Source organism: Triturus cristatus, chromosome 10, assembly GCF_964204655.1.
Source record: "Triturus cristatus chromosome 10, aTriCri1.1, whole genome shotgun sequence".
NCBI classification, from domain to species: domain Eukaryota; kingdom Metazoa; phylum Chordata; class Amphibia; order Caudata; family Salamandridae; genus Triturus; species Triturus cristatus.
In genome coordinates, this window is record NC_140593.1 from 1,041,134,216 (window position 1) to 1,041,159,423 (window position 25,208).

The 25,208-nt window shown below is 44.8% G+C and overlaps 1 protein-coding gene across 2 annotated transcripts in view; it reads left to right on the forward strand.

Moving 5' to 3' along the window:
* SMURF1 (SMAD specific E3 ubiquitin protein ligase 1) overlaps positions 1–25,208 on the forward strand; it is a 241,690-nt gene that overhangs the window by 121,582 nt on the left and 94,900 nt on the right. For both annotated transcript variants that reach the window (XM_085629135.1, XM_085629136.1), the window contains exon 5: positions 11,170–11,235. In XM_085629135.1, coding sequence (XP_085485261.1) covers positions 11,170–11,235 — 66 coding nt within the window. The remainder of the gene's footprint in view (positions 1–11,169; positions 11,236–25,208) is intronic.

The window sequence follows — 25,208 nt, forward strand, 5'->3', positions numbered from 1 at the left end:
GCCTTAAAATTATGAAAGCACCAGCCACAACTGCGTCTGTGATTTGATTAAAAAAAATAGAAAGTGCCAAATAACAGCCTGATATGTCTTCTGAGTCACCCTTGAGCAGAACTGTTGTTACACAGGCCACTAAAATACAGTTCAGAAATCCTTCAGCACCATGTAATACTCCTCCAGAAAGCTCAGGCAGAAAGCTTGCCAACATTGGAAAACGTTGTCATGCTGTTGCTGCCACTGCTATAAGAGCCTCAAATGCTCTGGCAATGTTATCCCGATATTACTGTCAAATGTGGTCCGATATAGGCCCTTATCTCGACTACATACCGGGTGATTAAAAAAAAAAAAGCAGAGGCAAAAGCAATTGCAAGAAGGAGAAAACATTTTGCCAATTATTGACGTCCTCATGGATATTTCATCAACAGGCTTTAGGCAACTAGTGGGAGCAGCTGTGTTATGTAGACAAGGCTGTCTATAATCAACCTCCTTTAAACTGAAAGAGCAAAGTAGAATTTTAGATATGCCTTATGATGGTGCATTCCTGGTCGGCAAACATATTGATGAAGCATTACAATCCATCAAATCAGACACAGAAAGCAAGATCTCTAGGTGCCCTACAACAAAGATACCAGCAGTCCTTTCGAAGGGTTTGAGGAAGAGGCATGTATTCCTACAGAGGGGATTTTCAACTACATAGATACCAACAGTACGGTACATCACACTTTCAATATAGACCACCTTACCAGCAGCAATAGAGCCCCACCATCAGAAGCTTACCATAGACAGGCCCCTCATCAAAGGACAGGTAACAAAGGCAGAGGCATTGAGAGTTCTAGAAGACCATGACACACTAGAGAAGGTTACGAAACACAAAGTTGCGCCGGTAAACAGCCGTATCTGTCGTCATTACAACAGCTGGGCCAGTATTACATGTTAGAATTTGTAGAAAAACATCCAACTACACCACCGCTCAAGGTAAAACATCAGCATCCGTTACAAAAGGAAATGCTGAAGAAGAGAGCGATAAACCTGGTACCCAAAATGCAGAAGAGCTTGAGATTTTATTCTCATTTTGCCCTCCTAAAGAAAGATAGGAGATTGAAGACCAATATTAGATCTCGAGAACCTAAACAAATATTTGAAGAAGCAAAAATGTTGTATGATAGCATTGCAGGACGTTCCACAAGGTCTACGACATCAAGATTACATGACCTCTCTAGACCTACAGGACATATACTTTCATATTCCTATCTACCTCACACCTTGAAAATCCTTAAAATTCGAAGTAGCCAGTCATCACAATGAATTCAAAGTCATCTTTTTCAGCCTCCAATCTACTCCCAGATTCTTTACCAAATGCTTGGCACCAGTTGCTGTCTGAGGAAATAGGGTTACCAAATATTTCAAGACCATTGGTTAATCATGGCAAGAACTTGACAAGCAGCTGAGGAAGCTACAGCAGGTACTGTCACTCTTCTGGGTTCCCGGTCTTACATTAAATAGAGAAATCTTCCTGGTATCTTCAAAATAATTCAATTTTTCGGGGCACTTCTGGATATAAAAATAGACAAAGGTTTTCCCGACAGAAGAGATTGTCCTACTTAACAGCTATGGTGACATGCCTGAAAAAAGAAACGACCACCGTGAGCCTTCAAGCCATTTTAGGGATTATGCCATCATGCGTTCATTTGATCTCACACTGCCAACTTCAAATGAGGCAATTTCAAGAAGTATCGGAAAGGTAGTTGTTGCTGAAGACTGGTCCTTTCGAATACTGAATACGACTAACCCCTCAAATTAAAAAAACCCTCACATGGTGGCTTCAACGCGAAAACACAGCAGTAGGACTGTCTTTATTGCAGAAGGAGATGCAATTAAAAAGGAAAATGGACTCCTCATTAGAAGGTTGGTGTGCATACTTACAAGAACTGCTACTCAGTGGAAAATGGGCAGAAAGAGAGACCAAGAGTGCACATCAGTATCCTGGAGTTAAGGGCAATTGTATTTGGGCTATACTTTTTTTTTTTCCCTTGCTCGATTATAAAACTCATCCGTGTTAAGAACAGACAACACAACAATCATGTATTATGTCAACAAGCAAGGAGGGCCACAATCCCTTACTTTGTCCAAGGAAACACACAAAATATGGAATTTAGCGACAGAAAATCACATACAAACAAAAGAACATCTCCCAGGTCCGTCAAACCTGAGTGGACAGTCTCAGAGCAACAAAACAAAGCCTCGAATAGGGACTCAATCAGTTGCAATTAAAGAAAGTGTTTAGAGTATGAGGCCAACCGAAACTAGACCTGTTCGCTACCAAGCAGAACAAGAAATGCCAGTTTTTTGCAAGAAGGCACCACTTGCCAGGTTCGTCGGGAGGAATGCCTTTTTCATTAGGTTGGTCTGGAACCTTTGCATACAGGTTTGCTCCGATTCCATTAGTTCAGAGAGTACTGTTAAAAATATGAAGGGAGCCATGTCGAATAATCCTCATAGCTCTGTTGTGGCCAAGACAATATTGATTCACATAGCTGCTTCTCCTGTCAGAAAAGCCACATTCTATAGGAACCAACACCAACTTTACTGTGTTGTCACAATGGACAATTCACCCAGATCCTCGCACTCAATTTGTTTAGCCGGACTCCTGAATTCTAATAAATTATATTTATTTGACATCTCACAGGAATGCTAAGATATACTCTAAAGCTAGAGCAGTGTCCACAAATAAAGCATACTCTGCAAAATAGAAATTTGTTTCCTGTGTTTGCAGAACAAGCTAAATCCAACATTTCCCTACTTAAGCAAATATTACAATTTCTTTTGCATTTATAAAATTCAGGGCTCGGTCATGCTTTGGTTATGGTTCATCTAGCTGTGAATTTTTTTTTTTGGTTTTAAAAGAGCTTGTAACTAACCATCTGTTTAGTTCAACAGACTTATAACGGAATTTGTTAAAGGCCTCTTCAGAACATTTTCTCAAATAAGACGACCTCCTTCATTATGGAGACTTAGTATGGTACTGGCTAAACCAATCAATAAACAGTTTGAACCCGTTAAAGCAGAGTTACAATATATCTCATGGAAAGTAGTTATTTTGTTGGCTCCTCCTTCAGCCAGAAGAATAGAAGAAATCGAAGTCTTCTGCTAACTAGCCCTCGCTTCGTTCCAAAGATGCCATCGGATTTACATCCTAGTGAACCTGTATTTCTAAAAGCTTTTTTTCCCCAAATCCATCTACTGTAGCTGAAAGAACTTCACTCTTTAGATATTGGTATATGTTTAAAAGTTTGCATTGAGAAAACTAAACAAATCGGAAAATCCGATCTGTTTGTAAAGGTCAACTGCTATCAAAGCAAGGTATAGCTTGCTGGGTGTCTTCAGCAATTCTTTTCTGCCATAAATAAGCAGGTCATCCCTTACAAGAAACTATTAAGCCTTATTCTACAAGAAGTGTATCTACGACTAAGCACTCTGGCGGTGTATCCATTGCTGACATGCAGAGCAGGGTCATGGAAAAAACTAACATATATTTATGCAGCACTTCTGCCTAGACTCTGCATCATGTATAGATGCAGCAGTAGATTGATGTCCTATATCATTTATTCCAGTAAGGTAAGACTAGTTAGCCTTCGTTTCCTTCCTTTCACTTGTAATGCTGAGAAACTGTTTACTGCTTGCTATTCTGATTCAGGAATGTGAATCTATGAAAGATCAAATACTGCAGAAGAAAAAAAGTTACTGATCTGTAACTGAAGTTCTCCAGTGTGTTTGTTACATAGATTCGCATGCGACCCACCCTCTTCCCCAAATCGGACTAAATAAAAAAAAAAAATGAGAGAGATACCTACTCCTGTGCTCTGAAATTTAAACTTGCAAGCCTGGTTGAGGAGAGGTAAATGCTGTGCTTTGCTCTGATTGGCTGAGTTTGGGTGTTTTATAAAGCAGTGGATAGGCTACCATAGTGACTATTTTAAAACTACTGTGTGTATATTTAACATTGCACTGCTTACTATTTTTACCGTGGGGCCCCTGCCTCGATGACTGGGATGAATCTAGGCATGTGAATCTGTGAAAGATGCCAAAACTGGAGAACTTCAGGTCATTTAGCCCTTTTCTCTGTCTCCCCTTTGTTTAATATGCCCTTTTGATATCTGCAGCGATTCCCTTTAATTTGAATCTGCCTTGGTGTGTGTATCGGTTTGCATCCTTCCTCCAAACTGTTCCCTGCATCTACTGTTCCTGGATAGCTTAGCTTTTTTGGCTCTCCCTGCAGGTCTATCTTAAATGTGTCATTCGCTGAACTTCATGCTATCTCCTTATACCCTACTGTGGCCAAATTGTAGGTCTGTATGTCATTTCCTTCTTCCACCTGGACTTCTATCCTCTAGGCAACTGTGTTCTATTTTCCTGGAATATGTTCTGGCCACAAGATACATATGTAGATCCATGTAGACCTTTCCTTTACTAATGTATTCTTACTCTTCCCATGTTCCTTCATTGAGCCACAATTCCTTCTTTGCCCCAACCCTAGCCTTTTTTCTTTAATAACCTGCTTACCCTTTTCAGTTCTCTCTATTGGCTAACCATTTTCACCCTTCTGAGTCTGTGTGAACAGCGCCTGCACTCCACAATCATCTCTACAAGAGGATCTTCTCTGACACCTCACCACCTGGCTGAAAGAAAACCATAGCAAATGGCATCCTTCCAAATGGACATTTACCCCTTCTACTCCCCACATTTTAGACCCTTTTCTACAACTTCACAAATGCATGCCTTATGTGGCATCTATATCAATTCGTTTTTCTGAGTGAATTCCTAATTTGCATACTTTACTGCTTTCCATCACTTTTGCTTCTTATTGGGGGATAAGTGAGTTTTTTGCATAAATAAGAGTTTTGCAGCGTGAATCTTTCTGGATTCACTATGCTGTGCATTATTCCGCGATCTTGTGGTTGGGTCCGGATTCGTAGTCTTTTCTTTGTTTTTTTTTTTTTTTTTTTCGTAGCCCAGGTGGGCGTCGACGTCCACCATTTGGTGCACCTCCCGTGACGTCGTCGTGCTTCCTGCGGAAGTCCCACCTTTGGGGCGCCATCTTCAGATTCTTTTTTCCGCCGTTGGGTCTGGATCGACATCGGGAAGCTCCAGAAATTCACTCGGAGGAAGAAGGAAGAAAAGCGAGTTTCATCGATAGAATCAAGAGAAGACATCAGGAATAGAACAGATTTCATCAGGAGCGCGAAGAAAGAGGACCAGCAAGCTTTTTCTTCGACAGCCTTGGAGAATGCACGCTCAGAGACCCTGAGCGAAATGGACAAGACGCCATTCAAGTTCTGCCCAAACTGCCACCACAAGTTCGCGCAGAAAGACCAGCATCCGGTCTGCAACCTCTGCCTACCGGTGGATCACCAGAGTATCGACTGCAACGCCTGCTCAGCCTTCGCGCCGAAGACACTCAGGGTGAGAGAGAGGCAGAGAAGAGCCAACGCCAACATGGATGGCAAAGGGAAACCCCCGACACTCTACGAGCTGGGCCTCGACACGGACGACGAGGACAACGTCGCCGAGACAGCCGAAAACTTCACGGTCGTAGAGACCGACAAGAAAAAAGAAGACGAGGTAAGAGAATCGTCGAGCGCAAGTCAAAAAACACCTCGAAAACACGAGGGGGACTCGAAGAAAACCGAGTCAAGGTCCACGAAGGGAGCCCCGGCGCCGAAAACTTCGACGTCCAAAGGGGGAACTTCGGACAAAAGGCCCAGCGGATCCTTACAAAAGGACTCCCTGGTGCAGAAAGACGCCGAAAGGCAAGGGTCGTCGAAATCATCCCATGAAACGGGCCGATCGACGCAGAAAGAACGTTCGACGTCGACGCAAGTTTCATCGAAAAGACCCGCGGTCGACGCCGAAAGCATCTCCGAAATGGAGAAAAAGAAGAGGCGGCTCGAGGCCGAAATGGAGAACATCCTTCAAAGGAAGAAGGAGTTCGACGCCAGGATGAAGGAATTCAAGATTCCAACGGTTTCATCGGCGGACGTCGTCGAGGTCGAAGAGGAGTTCGACGCCGAAGGGCTGACAAGGGATCTCGAAGAAGAAGAGGAGCCCTATTATGAGGAAGAAGCCGAGGAAGAAGACCAACAGTCGTTCTTCGAATCGGCGGCATCTACCAGCAACGACGTCGAATGGCACGATCTCGACACCGAAAACCCGGAGGAGCCCGTGGACACGTACCCCTCGAGGCCTTCGCCACCCGACGACATCGGGGTATACAATATGGTGGTGAAGAGCGCAGCACTGGCCTTCGGCGTCAAACTCGACGAGGAGAGGCCGAAAGCCGATTTTCTCGTCGAAACACTGCTCCCCATCCAGACTAGGAGTCAGTTCCTCCCCATGCTACAAAGCGTGATGAACCAGGGGAGAGAAGCCTTCAAGGAGCCTGCCACCTGCCGGTCGATCACACCCAGGACAGAGAAGAAATATAAGCACTCCTCCCTGGACCCACCTTACATCAAGGGTAGCGTCACCGCAGACTCCATCATAGCCTCCACGGCCAGGAGAAGGGCCAACGTTCCAGCAACTTCGGGCCCACCTCCGGATAAAGAGAGCAGGAGGATCGACCTCACAGGCAGAAAGGTCGAGAGGAACGCCGCAATGCACTGGCGCATGGCGAATTCGAATGCACTCCTCAATAGACACCAATACCAACACTGGGATGAGATGGGGGAGCTAGTAAAGCACCTCCCCGAAGAATACCGCCAGAGAGCCTCTCACCTGGTGGATGAAGGAAAGAACATCGCCAACTCCTGTATAAAGACGGCGTTGGATGGGGCAGAGACTTCAGCAAGACTCATGGCCATAGGGGTCACAGAGAGGAGGCATGCATGGCTAAGAATCTCGGGATTCAAACCGGAAGTGCAGAACAACATCCTTGGCACCCCCTTCAACGGAGAGACACTGTTCGGAGCAACGGTGGACGAAAAGCTCACCCAGCTCAAGAAAGAAAACGAGACAGCAAGGTCCATGGGGGCCCTACAGCTGAGGGGAATGAGACGAGGTAATCCCTCGAGGAGACCCTACGGTAGGGGTGCAAGCCAACAAGGGACATCGCACCAGGCGTTCCAACAAGGACAGCAGGGCGAAGGTCACGGTCAAGGCCAGCAGAAGCAAAGCTGGCAATATCAACCTCGGGGCCAGTCCTTTCGCGGGAGAGGGAACGGACGGGGCCAAAGGAGGAGAGGGGGCGATCAGCCCTCCTCGAAGTGACTCAGCACGCAAGAAGACGCCTACCCTCGTCAGGTCCCCAAGGGTGAGGCGCAAAAAAGTGTCATCAGGGGGAAGAGAAGATTCAAGAGCCTACGAGCATACGTCACCAGTAGGCGGAAGGCTGAGGTTCTACCTTCAGGAGTGGCGGCGTATAACCACAGACAAGTGGATACGGAACATCGTGCAGTACGGATACTGCGTAGACTTGGAGAAAAGACCTCCAAACAGGAAACCGAAGGGAAGACAGAGATCTGCCCAAGAACTGGCAATACTCAGAGAAGAAACGCGGAAACTCCTACAAAAGGGAGCCATAGAGGCAGTGCCGTTCGGGGAACGCAACAAAGGGGTCTACTCAAACTACTTCGTGGTTCCGAAGGTAGACGGAGACCTCAGGCCCATACTGGACCTCCGTTACCTAAACAAGTTCATAAGAACGCAAAGGTTCAAAATGACTTCACTGCAGGAGGTACTGCCACAGATAAGAGAAGGGGACTTCATGGTCACCGTGGACCTCAAGGATGCCTACCTTCACATCCCAATAAACAGAAGGCACAAGGGCCTTCTAAGATTCAACATCGAACAGGAACACTACCAGTTCACAACCCTGGCCTTCGGATTAAAATCAGCGCCAAGGGTCTTTACAAAATGCCTGTCGGCGGTAGCGGCACACCTACGAAAGCAGGGCATACACGTATACCCATACTTGGACGACTGGCTGGTCAAGGCAAACTCACGCGAGAAGTGCGAGAGGCACGCAAAACGCGTAACAGACACCCTCACAAATCTGGGATTTTCCATCCACTGGGGAAAATCATCGCTGGAACAGGTAAAGATTTTCCTGGGGGCAAAGATCAACTCCCTCAACAGTACAGTAGTGCCCAGCGACAGGAGGACAGATGCCCTACTGAAGGAGACGCAGCTCTACCAGAAGGGGCGAGCTCTGACAGTGAGGGCGGTGAGCAAGATGATGGGGATGATGGCGTCCTGTATCCAGCTGGTGCCGAATGTACGCCTGCACATGAGACCATTCCAGGAATGGCTGCAACAGCAATGGTCACAAGCAAACGGAAGTTGGGAGGATCTAGTGGTTGTTACGCACGCAGTGCAGGAGGAGATAACTTGGTGGAACAGAGACAACATGACAACAGGGAGAAGCCTGACACCACCAAGCCCAACAGTGACCATTACCACGGACGCATCGCAGTTGGGATGGGGAGCGCACATGGACAACCTCAGAGTGAGGGGTCTATGGGCTCCGGCAGACGCGGTCCGCCACATCAACTACCTCGAGTTGAAAACGATACTGCTAGCCCTGAAGGCATTCCAGAGACACCTGTGCGGCCAGAGGGTGTTGGTACAGACAGACAACACCACGGCGATGTTCTACATCAACAAACAAGGGGGGACACAGTCGTTTCCCCTCTCATCCCTAGCTCAGGAGATTTGGAGATGGGCCATACCTCTCAAGATAGATCTACTGGCAATTCACCTACCAGGGAAGGACAATGTGGAGGCAGACTGGCTGAGCAGGCAGACGTCAGCATCGCACGAGTGGGAGCTCAATGGCCAGGAAACGGAGAAAATCTTCCGGAGATGGGGGACTCCCACAATAGACCTATTTGCATCACGCCACAATGCAAAATGCCAAAGCTTCGCGTCCAGGCAACCAGATCAGCAATCCAAGGGAAATGCCCTATGGATAAGCTGGTGGAGGACATTTGCCTACGCCTTTCCACCGATACCCCTGTTGCACAGAGTGCTCGACAAGTGCAGAACCAGCAACATGACTCTGATCCTGGTGGCCCCACAGTGGGCGAGGCAGACATGGTTCTCACAGATTCAAGAAATGGCGCAAGGCAATCCGTACAAGTTCGAGAGGAGAAAAGACCTGCTCTCAATGCAAAACGGGGAGGTCCTGCACCCAGAGCCAGAGACCCTCAACCTAGCAGCATGGCTCCTGAAGACCTAGAGTTCGCACACCTAAGGTTACCTCAGAGCACTATGCGAGTGCTACGGGAGGCAAGGAAACCTACTACAAGAAAGTGCTACAGCGCAAAGTGGAAGAGATTCACGGTGTGGTGCAAGAAGAAGGGCCTGCACAACAGAATGACAAGAGACTCAACTGTGCTGAGGTACCTCACACACCTTCTAAAGAGTAACCTCTGCTCGAGCTCCCTAAGGGTGCACCTAGCAGCGATCGTTGCCTACACCAGAGGTGAGAAGGGTGGAAGTTTCTTCAGCTCGCAGGTGGTGAAGAGATTCATGGAGGGAGCCAAAAGAATGGCACCCCCGAAAAGGTTGCCGCCGCCGGCATGGAATTTAAACGTGGTTCTGACGGAGCTCATGAAGGCGCCGTTTGAACCCATTCACAAGGCCAATCTACAAATGTTGACGATGAAAACTGCCTTTCTAGTGGCCATAACCTCACTACGCAGGGTGAGCGAGCTTCAAGCACTAACGCTACAGGAGCCCTACATTCAAATTCACAAGGACAGGGTAGTCCTGAGGACGGACCCACACTTCATGCCCAAGGTAGTGTCGGCGTTCCACATGAATCAGAGTATCCAGATACCGAGTTTCTTCCAAAACCCGACTACAAACGCAGAAAAGGCCCTGCACACCCTCGATGCCAGAAGAGCGGTGATGCACTACATTGAAAGAACCAAGGAACTCAGGAAGTCGAAGCAGCTGTTTGTGTCCTTTGCTACTAGCTTCATGGGTAGACCAGTGACCAAGGGCACCATCGCTAGGTGGATTGCCCTCACTATTCAATTCTGTCACAAACAGGCTGGACAGGAGCTAACGGAGGGGCCTCAAGCTCACTCCACAAGGAAGAAGGGGGCCACAGTTGCCTTCCTGGCAAACACGCCCATCCAAGACATTTGTCTCGCAGCAACTTGGGCATCGGTGCACACGTTCACAAAGCACTACTGCGTGGACATTCAAATGAATAAGGAAGCACAGGTCGGACAGAAGGTGCTACAACACATTTTCAACGACCAGCGATCATCTTCCACCCAGCCACCACAAAAATAGGAAAACCGCTACAAAGTCTATGCACAGCATAGTGAATCCAGAAAGATTCACGCTGCAAAACGAAAAGTTTCTTACCTGTCGGTGTAGTTTTGCAGCTTGAAGATCTTTCTGGATTCACTAGCGAACCCACCCACCTCCGCCAGGAAGATGAGGCTGGAGGAAGAGGGGGTGAAATGGATAGGATCAAATAGGTGGAGACGTACAGAAATATGGACAAAAAGATTAATCAATCGCCTAGGGTTAAAAAAAAAAAAAAAAAAAAACAGGGAAAAAAGAACCCGAAGATGGCGCCCCAAAGGTGGGACTTCCGCAGGAAGCACGACGACGTCACGGGAGGTGCACCAAATGGTGGACGTCGACGCCCACCTGGGCTACGAAAAAAAAAAAACAAAAAACAAAGAAAAGACTACGAATCCGGACCCAACCACAAGATCGCGGAATAATGCACAGCATAGTGAATCCAGAAAGATCTTCAAGCTGCAAAACTACACCGACAGGTAAGAAACTTTTCGTTATTATCCTCTCTGCCTTGTATACTGCTTTAAAAAATCATTAACCCTGCCTATACTTGTTTGGCTGCTCTTTCATGGCGAAAAAGCACCTAAAGCACAATAAGCACTCTGCACACTTTTGGCAGCCATTGAACAGCCCTTCTTAGCAAATGTGAAAATAATATTCTGAATGAGTAAGCATGTTTGGCTACTATATTTAGATTTGTATGTGGCATCAATCCTAATATTTCAATGCGCTTATTTTTCAAAAGGTATGTGCCTCAAAAGAGGTGTATCTTGTCTTTTTTTTTTTTCTATTTCTACAAGTTGAATTATGTCATTGGATGCATAAATTGCTAATCCTTTTGTATTATGTTTGCAGACCAGCGTTTGGATCTATGCAAATTAAATCCCACAGATAACGATGCAGTTAGAGGCCAAATAGTGGGTAAGAGATACATTTCATGTTTTTCATTGGTTTTATCCGTTTGACCGCCAATTAACAGAACTGTTTTCCCCCCCTTGTGGCTGTTCAGTAAGTAATACAAGTTATGACCTGCGGAATAATTGCAGAAACTATTAAGAGGAGAAAGGAAAAAAGGAAATATTTGAAGGCTAGCAGTTTGACTCAATAAATCATCAGTATTCTGGAATTGATCAATAAATGAGAGTAGTACACTTAGACCTTATAGATTGATGGAGGTTAGTTTATAACTTGAGCTAAAACTAGTAGTAAGGCAGTTGCACCCCAAGTCAAGAAGAGAGTGGGTTTTTTACCTCCGCCTCCTTTAGCCAACTTAACTAGATCCTATTTGTACAGTGATGTGAATGAGTGCTGGATGATGAGATTGATCATGGGTATGTGCTTGGAAGTTGAGCCAACCAGATACTGTCTTCATGTGTTCAGGGTGAAGTTTGATGTCTTTTGTTGAATATCTCTGCAGAGATTTTCTAGTACACTTTAGAATTTCTGAGGCACTCTTCTCCTGTTGTTGGGATGGATTCAGTGGTGTGGACACTGCCAGCTGCTTGCAAGTGTTTTGTAGGTGACCTTCCCAAGTGCTGTCAAAATTGAAATGTTGGTCTAGTGGATTCTAAGGTTAATGACTTAGTTAGCAGAGTAGTCATGCAAGGTTTATTCCAATAAAGATAATATAACAAGACCATTGAAAAAGTTACAACGTATAAATACAATTGTGATCAGATAAAGGGAGCACATTACATATACGATGTCAGAAAATAATCTCACATATTTACAACTCTTCAATTTAAGAAGTTTCACTACGATTTGCCAAGCAATAAGTGTCCCCTACCGACCTATACTGAAAGCCATAAAGAAAGGAAAGAACTATTGTCTTTTGGTGTTTGGGTGAGGGCAGAATACTAAAAGATTTTAACTGGTTTCAATTATGTTACCCGGTCAAAGCTAGTGTCGGAGGGAGCCACGTTATTGGAGAGAGATAACAGACTTTTTAAATGCATGAGACATCGGACGAACCAGAGCCTGCCAAGAGAGATCTTCTCTCAGGGTAATTATAAATACGGCTCCCTGTTTTCCGTTTTTACAGATAAATACAGACCAAAAACCATTTATTTTCCTGTCTATATTTATTTTTAAATGTGGATAAAAACGGAAATTGGGCTGTTTTTGAGTGATTCTAAATGCTGTCAATCATGACTGCAGGGTCAATGTCTGTGCAGATTGACAGCCAAGGGGATTACAAAACAAATAGGGATTTTAGTAAAGAGCCTTAAACAGAAGTAGATTTGCACAATCTTGATACTAAAATGTACATATTTCCTTACAAGTGCATATTTTACCATCTGAGTGTAGATATCATTGAAACCGGTCAGGCGTTCAGGCACTAGTGCACATCAACTGGTTAAATAAATACAGCAATATACACATTTCAGCTTCATTTTTTCACAAAACCTAAAATAAAAATGGATAAATACAGATGGAAATGACAAAAATATAAATACCATAAAACTGGGAGCCATAATTATAAATAGTAATCCATCATGGTTAGACCAGATACTGTCAATACAAAAATGGGCTCATCTGAGCTCAGTTAGATACACTTAAGTTACCTTGTTCCTTTTGCAGTAACTGGGTAGGAGTGGCTTGGGAAAGACAAAGATATTTTTTTAATTGACACTAAAACATTTTACTTCACACTGAGCCCGAATGTCTGCTCCATAGCTGCTGAGAACCTAGTGGCATGTACGGTACAGGCAACTAAAAAGTCACAGTTGCTAACTTTAATTTTTTGATCTGTTGAGCCCATTTGCCAGATGCTAAAAACTGGTGTCTTACATAATTCAGGTCTGTAACCTGAGCAAAACTTTGATGAAGGCAAAACCACCATCTGCTTTTCTTTGCAGCCCACTGCCAAAACGTAAACCATCTGGATGTTAATGGTTCTTGTAATCCGTTTAAAACTTTTCAAACCCTGCCAGTAAAACTGTAGACTGGTATTTTGAGGGTACATAAAACTGCATTGTCTGCATATGCCTTTCGAAAGTGATGGAAGTGGATAAGACAAATGACTAGAATATTGTGGATGACCTTAAGATTCTTCTTGGAATGTAGGAAAAGCAACAATCCTGCTAAAGTGGTCCCTGCTTATGCACAGACAGTTTATCGCTTTCATGATGCTTGGTTACCTAATGAGTAACTGATGCATCCACAGCTGAGCCCGGTGTGTTCTTTCCGGTTCACTCATAAAACATCATGAGCACATATTTTCAATAATTTGTACAATGGCAAAGCTCATTTAGTGACTGTCAGTCTAGTTAGATGGACATCTTTTCTTTGGAGATAGTATTTGTCACTTTGATTAACAACAACATGAAATGTGGACTGGCAAAACCCAACTAGCAGCTCCATTACAGGTCAAACTCCCTGCAGCCATTGGTGGAAAACACAATAAGCATTCAGTATTTTTAATCAGTTGTAGCGGACAAGAGTAGGAAGGACTGCAGAGATTGTCAGGGTTAAAAGTAAATGCTTCACATAGAGGGCATCGTTTGTTTCAGACCTACCTTGCATATTCTTGTGATATCCGGGACTTCTTTGTGATGGAAGAGCCTCTGAATCGCAAATCATGAGTCCATGTCTTTATTTTGTACTTCAGGTTATGGTACCATCCTTCGCTCTGAACTCCCACTTGTGTTGAACGAAAACTCTGTAGTCTTTGAGTACAGTAATTTACATTGGCTTCAAAGAGTTTTCAGAATTCAATTATTTGCCACAGTGACTGATTCTGTGCGGACGTAGTACTGAATATTATTCCTATGTTATGGATCATGCCTATTCCCAGTAATTCAGTACCCTGCCACCTGTTTGGGTCTGAAAATAGCACAGTATCTGCTTGCTACGCCCAGGGTTCTTTAACCTCCACCTGTCTTGGTTTTTCAGTGACATTCCCATTCGGGTGTTTCCTTGTGATCCTGATGACTAAGCTTTGTTTAAGAAGCAGTACAAGTCTTCTTTGCCTTAGATTGTCTTTGTTTCATTATTATAATGTCAATTAGATTTGTAAATAGTTGTTGAGCAATAATTTAGAGCTTTTCCTGCAGCATGCACTTTAGTTCAAAAAGAGGAATGACGTATGACAGTGATGTAGTTTGTTAAAGTGTTTCTTCCGGTGTAAATTTTGATTCTCTGTATTTTAAACCTCTTATTTGTTTCAGTACGTTTTAAATATCTCGTGTTCTTTTTTCATTCTGATCTTTTTGCTGAGATTTTGATTATAAATGTTGATGTTACATACATAAGAAGCACTATCTGGTTCCCATAAGGACCGTATTTCGTTATTGACACGTGTTGGCAGTCTGCTCTTATTTTTCTCATTTAGATTTGGCTCAAAAGTAAAGAGACCTCACTTTATTTGAAATGTATATTTTGTTTGTACTCTGTGCAGACAATGCCGATATTTTGAGAAGTCTAACATTATTCTCAGATGTTGGCGGTCTGTTCTCAATAGTCACCCAGTTACATTTTCCAACGTAATGTATTGTAAAACTGCCTGGAGAGAGTAGACGTCCTTCTGAGAGTTTGCTAATTGTAAAATGCTTACCTAATGAAGGTATCATATTTTTCTGAATGGTGTACCTACAAGTACGATCCTTTTTTCCACGTGGACTTCATCCTTTTTAATTATTTTTTAGGCCCTTTGTCTGCTTAACGGTAACCTCTGTGCCCAAGCCCTGTCAACCTGTGTGTGACCAGGCAGTTAGTGATAGGACCACAGACTTCTTCTTACTGAAGCAGGTGGTGGGGGAATTTTTTTTTAAATGCTGGACAGCTAGTAGGCTTTGGGTTGACTTAGTCATGAGCCTTGTTGACTGCACTTACCGTCGAAGCCCAAAATACAAAGGGTTACTTTTGCTACATGTTTTTCTGAACTAAACCACTAGCTGGTGGAATGATGTGCGGCATTATCACACGTCGTAATGCAATTGTTACTGGTAAACAAACCTTTTCCTGAACACATCCTTGCCTCCTATTCACGCATTCACATGGCGTTTCTTAACCATCAATTGATTGGGACAGAAGCCTGCTTTTCGAGCCGTAATGATTTTGAAGTGTGGGCTCCTTTTCTCTTCTCATTCAATTTCTGAATGATTTTTCTTTTGGCTTGGCAACCTGTCTGAGTAATAAGCCGTTTGCAATGCACTCTTGAGTTTGCAGAAGAAATTCCTATGGTCTTTTATTTGTATTGGTTGGTGACAAACTGGTGTATATCTACCTTCTGAGCTGACTTTCAGGACGAGAGCTCTGAAGAACCATCTGATGTACTAAGAGCTTTATGAAACAGGTTGCATTAAATTTAATTTTTTTTGCGGAGCCCATCACTTTATTATCGGGGCTATGAAACCATGCATACCTAGGACCTCCTCATTGAGAAAGTGAGGCACCCTATTAAAATAGCTTCCTCTGTTCTTAAGGTGGGGAAACCACTGGGTTGCGAGTGTCTTTCTCTCTCTACCCACAAGGACTTTAGTCGGGATTTAGCAATGTGAGGAGTGTTCACAAAATGAGAGCTGAAAAGTGAATCCGATCCCTCCCTTGCTCCCAGGGCTCTCTTATATCATATGGTATAACTCCCAGTGTAGGTGGAGAAGCTGGGACCAGCCATTATATCACTGTCAAATTATTCTCTCCTTCTGTGTATAAAAGTATTGACACCACTTTCGTTGGGTGAGATTCAGAGGGCCAAATCCTGCTCCACATTAGTGCGTTTGCATTATTAGTCAAGCTACAAAGTTAAAGTAGAATTCTGTGAATTCCATCCAGCCTGATCTGCCTTGTCCTGCTCGGTCGTTTATCCTCGAGACATTGAGTCTCATTTGTCTCACTTGCACTTATTCTTTGTTAACCGAGATTTGAATAGTTTTCTTTTGCCATTAATATTGTCTCACTGGAAAACCTAGTTAAGGTGGCTGTCATGTGGATGAATGAGAGGTGTCCCAAGAAATGAAATATGCCTTGCTCTTCCAAGGTGGTTGAACCATTTAAGCACTCATTGGTGTTGAGATGCAAAACTAAGTACATTGGAAAATAGAAGGGGGGGGGGCAGTGACTGAACTCTCCTTACTGATGGGCCTCAGCTGACCTGTCCAGTCAGTAGATATCCCCTTTATTTTGTGCTTTAAAATGCAGTAAAACGTGTGACTGCCTTCTCCTCTCACTTTCCTAATCGTGGAAGATGAAGGCAATGTGCCTTGACCTTTGCATCCGGTCTCCTTCTTACTCTACCATCTCTCAATACCTCTGGATGGCAGTTCTCACACACTTATGGACTTCAGCCTATATCTAGACATTTTTGTCCCAAGTATCGTCATCACTAAATCCTTGTCACAATGATTGACTATATAGATGGGTTTAAACTGCTCTAGGTACACCGATCCAGATCATACTAACGGAAGCTAGACCTCAGTGTGTTCAAATGGAGTCAGGAAGTGAAGTGGACCATGTTTCTGATGCTTGATTACTTCTTGGATGCAGTTAGTATACTAAACAGCAAGCCGAGAATCATTGTTCACTGAATAGTTCCTGCTCCTCTGCAAGCTGTTCCAGCACACCGGTTGATGGCCACACTTACACCTCTAATCGCCATGCTTTTTGGCTCTAGTGTCGGTGCTCTACTCTGATCCATTGCTTCTATCTTGCCGTCTAATTTGGGAACTATCCTTGCACAATAGGCTACTGTCTTTGTTTGGCAACTATGATGCTGGTACTGATGATCCAGAGAATCTATATTCTGCTAAAAGATAACTTAATTTAGCTATGGCAAAGTGTGTAGATGCTGTCCATTTGAAACGTGTGCCACTCTGCTTCAATTTGGATTTTCTGTGCTCTAACTTCCTTAATTACCTTACACAATCTCCTGCTCCCATAGGAGCCCTTGCTCCTCAAGAAGGCAGAACCACATTTGATTAGCCATAATTTCAAACTTGCAATCTTAAGCTCCAAAGCTAACAAATGAAGGACTATCAAAGGCGATAATGTGTGTCACTTGGAACCCACTACTTCTCTCTGTGATGGTCATTGCCCCTTCCATGAATTGGAAAGTGTATTTGTCGTATGTGAACATTAAGACAGTGTCTTGAAAGAAGAGGTCATTTAGTAATTAGGTAGGCATTTTCTGGGCCAGAGCAGTATTAATCCATTTGTTGGACTTCGATTAGTACCTCTGGCACAAATGTGACTGGAGTGCTTCCCTGTGGTCCGCAAGTGTAGAAAGAATCTACCCAGTGCTCTACCTTCAGTCTTGGAAAGAAGGCAGAAGTTGGTGAACATATTGACACTGCTGTACCAACATTGAACATCAGTGTCTTCACTGGGATGCAAGACTGGTTTGTCTGTATTGAAACAGTGGGTCAGGGAGAAAGTAAATGACTGTCATTTAGCTGGAAGAATGTTTCCAACCCCCTTGACTGAGTTGCTGTAACAGAAAACTGTCCCATTCACAGCCAAATCAATGTGTTTTGTCCAAGGATTAGTGACCAAATTCCGTTCCTCCTTCCAGTCAGCCAAGGCATTTTATTTTTTCAGGGTAAGTGCAATTTTCACCGAAAGCCTACATTAATATGCTTCCTCTATCTTAACCTCTTAATAAACGTAGATACCCTTCAGGGAAAATTTAGAGTAGTCTCCCAAGACTTGGCGGGTTTCAAATGGCTCAAAAGACTGAAAGTTGCAAAATCTATGTGATGGATGGACTTAATTAATTGATCTCGGCTACTGATAATTACTCTGGGCCATTTTTCAGTTCATAACTTTTTTGTTCCGTCTTACTCAGGATCGAGAATAGCCATATACTGATCGTCCTCGATGCTGCTCCCACAGGAAAAGTCAAGCCCAAACTGCTAAGCCTGATCTCCTCTGAAAAGGAACATAAGCAACCCAGACTGATTTACACTTGAGTCCTGGGTGACCTTCACTCAACATCTCATTGGAAGAGCTTTCTAGCTGCTACCAACATTGACCTAGATTATTAATGAGGCCTGGGTGCTGTCAGTGGTTAGTACCATTTTTAACCCACTACTGCCGCATTGAAGACCCACTCAATCAGTGCTGCATGAAATTCTAGAGGAAGTGGAGCAACCTGTCCTTTTTGGGGTCCATTGATGCCATACCACCTTCAGATTGGGCAAGATTATCACACCCACAGTTGTTCAGTAAGGCCCATATTCATGTTAAAGATCTGGATTCTGAACTAGATCTTAACAAAAGTTCAAAACAGTGACCATGGTCCAGCAAATCTTTCTTATGCTCCTCCTTCAAGATCTGCGAAAGTTCCCGTAGCTCACTTTAACGAATTTACAAAGCTAGTTCACAAAGCTACCCTTCTACTTCAAAGGAAACCCTGTATTTACCTAAATTCTAGCTCTGAAGCCAACTCTGCTGTACCAGCAAATTATTCTTGCTATCTCTGCCAGAATAAAGATCTTCCAGTGGGCTTATTGTAAGGCATTTTGCAACCTTTTTATATTCTTGCACTATTGGCAGACTTCTAAAAGGTCCTGTGAATATTTCATCCAATGTTTGGTACCATTTCTTTGCTGGTAGTCGGCTAATTTTCATTTGAAGTATAATTTTGGGCAGAGGATTGTTTTATCCAGTACACCTTAGATTCTGCTCTATCAACAATGAGAACAGCCCCACTAAGTAAAGTACAGCTTTGTAAATGGATTCTAAAATGTAGTTTCCAGATTCATTCTATGATGGTTGCATTCTCTCAAATAGAGAGGTTGTCAAGACGAGTTACAAGAGATTGACAAAATATATCTTACTAGGCTGTCTGTTAAAGGAAAAGTGTACACAATGCAAGCTTTTTAACTTTCATTATTTTGTTAATAATCATATCAAATTAGTATAACCATAATTATACACTTACTACAGTGAGCTAGTGAGCTCCATTTCCCCCCTTTCATCCCCTTACATAGCTTGATCATCTCCAAGCTGAGCAAAAATGTGACCATTTTATGAACCAGTTTATTTCTCCGATGACAAGTGACCGATTCACTAATGTTTTTTTTTCCTTCCTATTATACAATGTCATCAATACAAGTAAATAGCCGGTCTTAGGTCAGTCCTCTACTAATGTGCCTTTCTCTGAGCCAACAGGCTAGTGGCTCCACCAATGTAAATAAATAAAAGCAATGGGGAGAGTAGACATCCCTGTGTTGTACCTCTGCTTATGCCCCAGTGACAGGTGAGAAATACAAGAGAGCCATCGTGTCTATCGGATATTTCCGTATGCTGAGTCTATGGAGTGCTGTCGGTTAAAAGGCCCATAGCAAGAAATCAAAACCTTTTATAGCATCTGGTAAGGCTGCCACTCCTTCTAGCTCTTGATCGAATTAATGTGAGGTTGCAGAGAAGGTACCTAGGTTGATGGAGGTGGATCTGACTTGTATGAATCCAGACTGACCCAGAAGTCTGGATTCACATTGGTGGGTGGTGGTTGGAATCTCCATCGTGAAGATTTCGTTATCCATAGTTGATTGTGAATGGGGCCGATAAAATGGGCCGTTTGCTATTATTCTTAGCAAAAGTAACATGCACAGTAATCTGTAAAGTAATTTCGAACTGTTGACTTACCTGTAAATCAGCCAACAGTGTTTAAACCTGCATTCAACTGTAATTCATTGCATAAAACCTTGCAAAGTATTATTTCACTTACCTGCCCCAGGCTTGGCTTGGTTCTAGAAATAAAACTACAAATTAATATTTTTGATACAAGCAAATTGGTCTGAGTTCAGTCTTTGAGTGTATGACATCATATCTTCCCTGAGTGTTATGTTATGTTATGTTAAACACTTTTATAAAGCGCACAGCTGCCCCAGCGAAGGGGCGTCCCGGCGCTAGCCACAGAATCCAGAGGAGGGAAGATGAGATTAAGCCATAGGGAAGAGAGCAGTCTTGATAGCTTTGCGGAATGAGGTCAGACAGTCCAGGCTGCGGATTGTAAACGGCAGGGAGTTCCAAAGCTTGGGTGCCAAGAGACGGAAAGACTTGCCACCAGCTCTCGATCTCTTAACTCTGGGAACAGCAGCCAGCATCAATTCAGAAGAGCGCAGCGTACGCTTGGGGATGTAGGGGGTGATCAGGTCAGACAGGATCTCGGGGGTAGCAAATTTAAGAATTTTGAAGGTGAGACAGAGGGATTTATATTCAATTCTTTTTGAGATCGGTAGCCAATGAAGGCGACGGATAGCCCCTGTTCCAGAGCATGATCTAGAAAGGCCAAGGATGGCGCGAGCTGCGGAGTTTTGAGTACGCTGAAGACGGTTAAGTTCCGCTTTATTAGCCCCTAGCAGCAAAGAGTTGGCATAGTCTAATCTTGAAAGAATGGTGGCTTGGATTATAAGTTGGCGTGTAGCGGAGTCAAAGAAGCGGAGTGTAGGTCTTAAGGCACGTAAAAGACCAAAGCAGGTGACAGCTATTTTTAGGTCTCGGCTGCGAAGGCTGCGCTTGCGCAGTCTCGCTCCGAGATTTAATGACTTGGAGAAGAGGGGCTTGAACCCGCCCCTCTTCTCCCCTGTTCTCCATTGGCTGGCCTCTTGAATGCTGGCCAGCCATTGGAGAAGAGGTCAGTCATTCAGATTAGGCCCCGTCCTTTTCGGATCGGGGGGGGGCGTGTTTTTTGCAAGAAGTCTCAAGGAGGAGACAACAGCAAAACACGCCCCCGAATCCGAAAATGCCGCTGCCTTTCTCCGAGGCATTTCTGCTCTGCCTCGGAGAAAGGCAGTCGTGTGCTCGTCCGCTCCCCCTGCGTCCGGCTGCTGCTCTGGTCTCCTCACCTCTCCAAGGGTCTTCTTGTTCTTCGGGTGCCAGGGACTAATTTTGGCCCCAATCCGATCCTGGTTGTAAAACTTGAGTGACGGCGGACTCCAGAGGTGTGACTCAGAGTCACTGATTCTATTTGATGACTGCCTCCAACTTTCAGTCTCGTTGGGGCTTAGACCTCTGTTAAGCATGCGAGCTGTGTACTCCCGTCCTCGCTGCAGCCAGGCCTGGATCCGCCCCTCAGCAGCATCTGCGACGCCTTCTGCTGCCGAGCGTCACCCGGCATCTTCGTGCCTCAAGTTGCGTCATCTCCTGTGTCACGCCTTCTCCGTTTCACCTCACGGCTGTTCCCCGCCTGGGCCTAGGCCCCATTCTGTGCTATCGGTGTGGGTTGAGCTCTCTGTACGCATGGTTGAAGTCCGTTACCTGGAAGGTGCCTCTCCGACCACCTCACCGTATCTGACCCGCTTCCATGATTGTGGTGAGTAAAAACATATTCTGGCTCGGCCCGCTTTTGCCTAGGTCCGTGACAAGGCCACCTCCCGGGGTTTTCAAACGCGTCCATGGGGATAGGGCAGGTCTGTGCGACTCTATGGCCACATATACACCATAGCTCGGGAATAACTATTGGTTGTTGTATTTGAAACAACGGCAGAGTCACTTAGGTGTGATTGCACCTATTTGAAATTATTTTAAACAAGCGTTTGTGTAAAAAAATAGTTGACTATGTTGGCCTACCCAAAAGCCACTCTTTTACAAAAATCTTAACTTGAAAGTTAACACATATTTGCTTAATGACTTTGAGTTTTGTCCTCTACATTCGGATGTATAGGGTTTGCCTCTTAAGTTGATGTAAGACACCGAAGTTGTACATTTCCAGATTGGATGGGTATAGTTCGCTCTTTCACGGTCGCTGCTGCTTTCCCCCACGATGACACAGTAGGTGCTGTTTCGGGGATTTTATTTGTTGCTAACCCAGGACTTAACCGTCTTATATGCGATCCCACTAGTGCATGATTCTTATTCAGTTTGGTGATATACACACATTTATTCGACAGTATGTCCCTCTGATTGTCTCAGAGACAGCTGTTTTGTGGGGGAGGGTTGTCGCCATGAGTAGTTTCATGAGTTAAGTGGGGAAGGCGGTCCCACGTGGTAGTGTTTCTCAGAACTTGCCTCTGACTTGAATTCGTGGGAAGCAGCAGGACCACCTGTAGTGAGCAGTTGCAGACATTGAGGAGAGGATGTGGTCCGTCTGCTACGCTGCCGACTTTGGTGCAGGAAGCCAGGGTTCGAGCCTCAAGGTCGCGTCCACATCTGTGAATCTGGGCAAATCACTTAATCTCCCCGTGCCTGGATGTGTAATGTAAATACGGTGCTATGTAAAGCGCTCCAATTCCTTCGGGTCGAGTTCGCGCTATATAAATATGCAACAAAAAATTGCTCAAAGTAATGACCAATCCCAAGCATTCTCGCTCGTAGACTTTGAGCCCAAGGATGTTTTAGACACATGTAAGTAGTGTTACGTTTTTTAACAGCGCTAAGCTAGACCAGAAGGTATCACAGCCCTTTACATATAATGCAAGATCATTATATTGAAGTACATGTTAAAATACAGAATAGAAAAACGATCGGCTGCAGCGGGAGTTACAGTATGCAGACATATGAACTGCTTGAGCTAAAAACGTACAAAACATAGTAGAGAGCAGACGCACTAATTTAACCGCTGCAACTGGTCAAGGCAGAGTGAGTGTGAGCTTTGGGACATAGATCAGTTAGGGTGCGTGTTAAAGTATTAGTAGTAGGTATGTAAGGTCATGTTTGAAACAGGTAAATGAGGGGTTGCAGCGCAGGTCTCTAGGGAGTGAGTTTAAAATCGTGGGAGCATTTCCAGAGAAAGATGATGCAAGATGTCTTGTAGAAACATTATCCTTCAATTAGAAGCCAATTGAGGCTCTTGAGGGCCTGTGTGATGTGCTTAAACCGTTTGCAACATGTTGAGAATTGAACCTAAGGGGGCAAGGTGAGTTGTCAGAGTTCCTGTGATGATGGTGTTACCATAATACAGTTTGAGAAGACTAGTCATTGCACTACTGTTTTAAAATCTTCAGTGGAATGAAAGTTTGAATTTTCTTGAGGTGTTTTAGTGTGACTAGTGCTCCTTTGGCTGGGTTGTTGATGTGGTCTTTCAATGGCATGTTTCCATCCAGGGTGATGCCTAAGGACTTAACGGTGTGGACAGTGTTAGAGAACAGCTTAGAGCGTCCAAATTCTTGCGCTAGTCTTGGATTGGTAGCGGGTTGTTTTTCGGGGAGAAAATAAGTAGTTTTGTTGGGGTTCAGCTTTAAGTGATATTAAGCCAAGTTTGTATCTTGATTAGTGTGGTGTTTAGATGTTGGATGTCACTGGATGATTTAATTTAGTTATGAAGTTGGGTGTTATCAGCATATAGGGGTTATTTGACCCCTGCGTGGTTCAGGATAACCATAAGACGTTCCATGAAGAGATTGAAAAGGGCTGGGGATAGAGTTGAGCCTTGGAGTACATTATGAGGAACTAGTGTTGGTTTCGAGAGTTGTTTATTTTTAGGTCTCGCCTGCGAACGCAGCGCGAAGTGCTGCTGTCCGCCAGCGAGATCTATTGTTGCTGACCTGCCTCGGAAGTGGGACAGGAGATGGGCACGCGCAAGGCTTTTTGCGGATTTGAGCCGGTGTACGTGCACGTGAACACGCACGTGCACACACGTGATGTGCACATCTCCTGTCCCGCTTCCGACCACATGCCAGCCCCGTTGGAGCGGCCCGCTGCAAGATGGGGATGCTCAGAGTTGCAAAAGTACACTTTAGCCAATAATAGCCCACACGGAGCCCCTCCAACCCTTCTTCACTCACCGGGCTGCTCTTCTGGGGGTGGGGGGGCTCCTCCTCCCGGCTGCAGCACTTCTGTTGCGGGGCTTCCCTGCACTCCTGGGAGCCCCGCGCTGCTGTGGTAATCCTCGGCCGCCGCAGTCTTCACCCGGGCCCCCTCCTGGGACCCGGGGCTTCTCTTCACTCCGGCCGCCACCGCGGGGCTGTCCCTTCAGCATGGGAGCCCCGCGTTAGCACGGCACGCCGGTTTCTGTTTTTGCTGGAGCAGGACCCGCCCACGTCCCGGGCAAGGGCGCCTGACTTCCGGCTTGAAGACTAGTTCTCACTCTTGTCAGTTCTTTTATGTCCAAGCTTTTTCCATTTGCCTCTATTTTTTAATCTCCCCCATCCTTCTCCTTCATCCCTTTTCTGTTTCTCTCTTCCCCCGGGTCAAAATCTGATGATTATAACAGAAGTCTCGGCCCCCAAAAATGAGACGTTGCCCACTACTGTCAAATGCCGGCACATATTAAGCACTGACTGTGGGGCACTGCTAGTGGGTTTGCTCCCCCCTGTTTTTTCTCGGCATCTGCCACAGTCCAGCTCCAGGAGACAAACCATGCTCACCCGATTGGTAGAATCTTTATACATTCAGTCAGGGCTTTAAGTAGGATGAACAAGCATTTACAATGCAATGGTCTCGGCATTGGTAAAGTTAGAGCTATTGGCATTGCTCATGACATTATTTTTGTTTGTTTTTGTTTTTAAAACATTTAAAGAAACGGCATTGCCATGAGCAATGCCAATAGCTTTAACTTTAACAATGCCGAGACCGTTGCATTGTAAATGCTTGTTTTGGTATGCTCTTGAAAGCTTAAGGTCGAGTCGAACAGAAAATCGAGGTTCTTCACCACCAGTTTGGGGGGGGCAGGTCCCAGGGATGGAGGCCACCAGTGGGAGTTCCAGAGCTCCCTGTTCCTGCCTACCAAAAGAACCTCTGATTTGTTGGCATTGAGCTGGAGACAGTTCTCTGTCAGCCAGCCCGCGATAGCCTTAAGGCCTATCTGGAAATGAGAGGCATCGTGAACAAGATCATCTGAGAGAGCTACCATAAGCTGGGTGTCGTCTGCATACGAAACCATGGACAGACCATGGTGGAGTGCGACTGCGGCCAGAGGTTGAACGTAAAGGTTAAACAAAGCCGGGCTGAGCGCCGAGCCCTGAGGGACCCCCTGCTCAATGGGTTTAATAGAGGAGGCAAAAGGGGGGGCA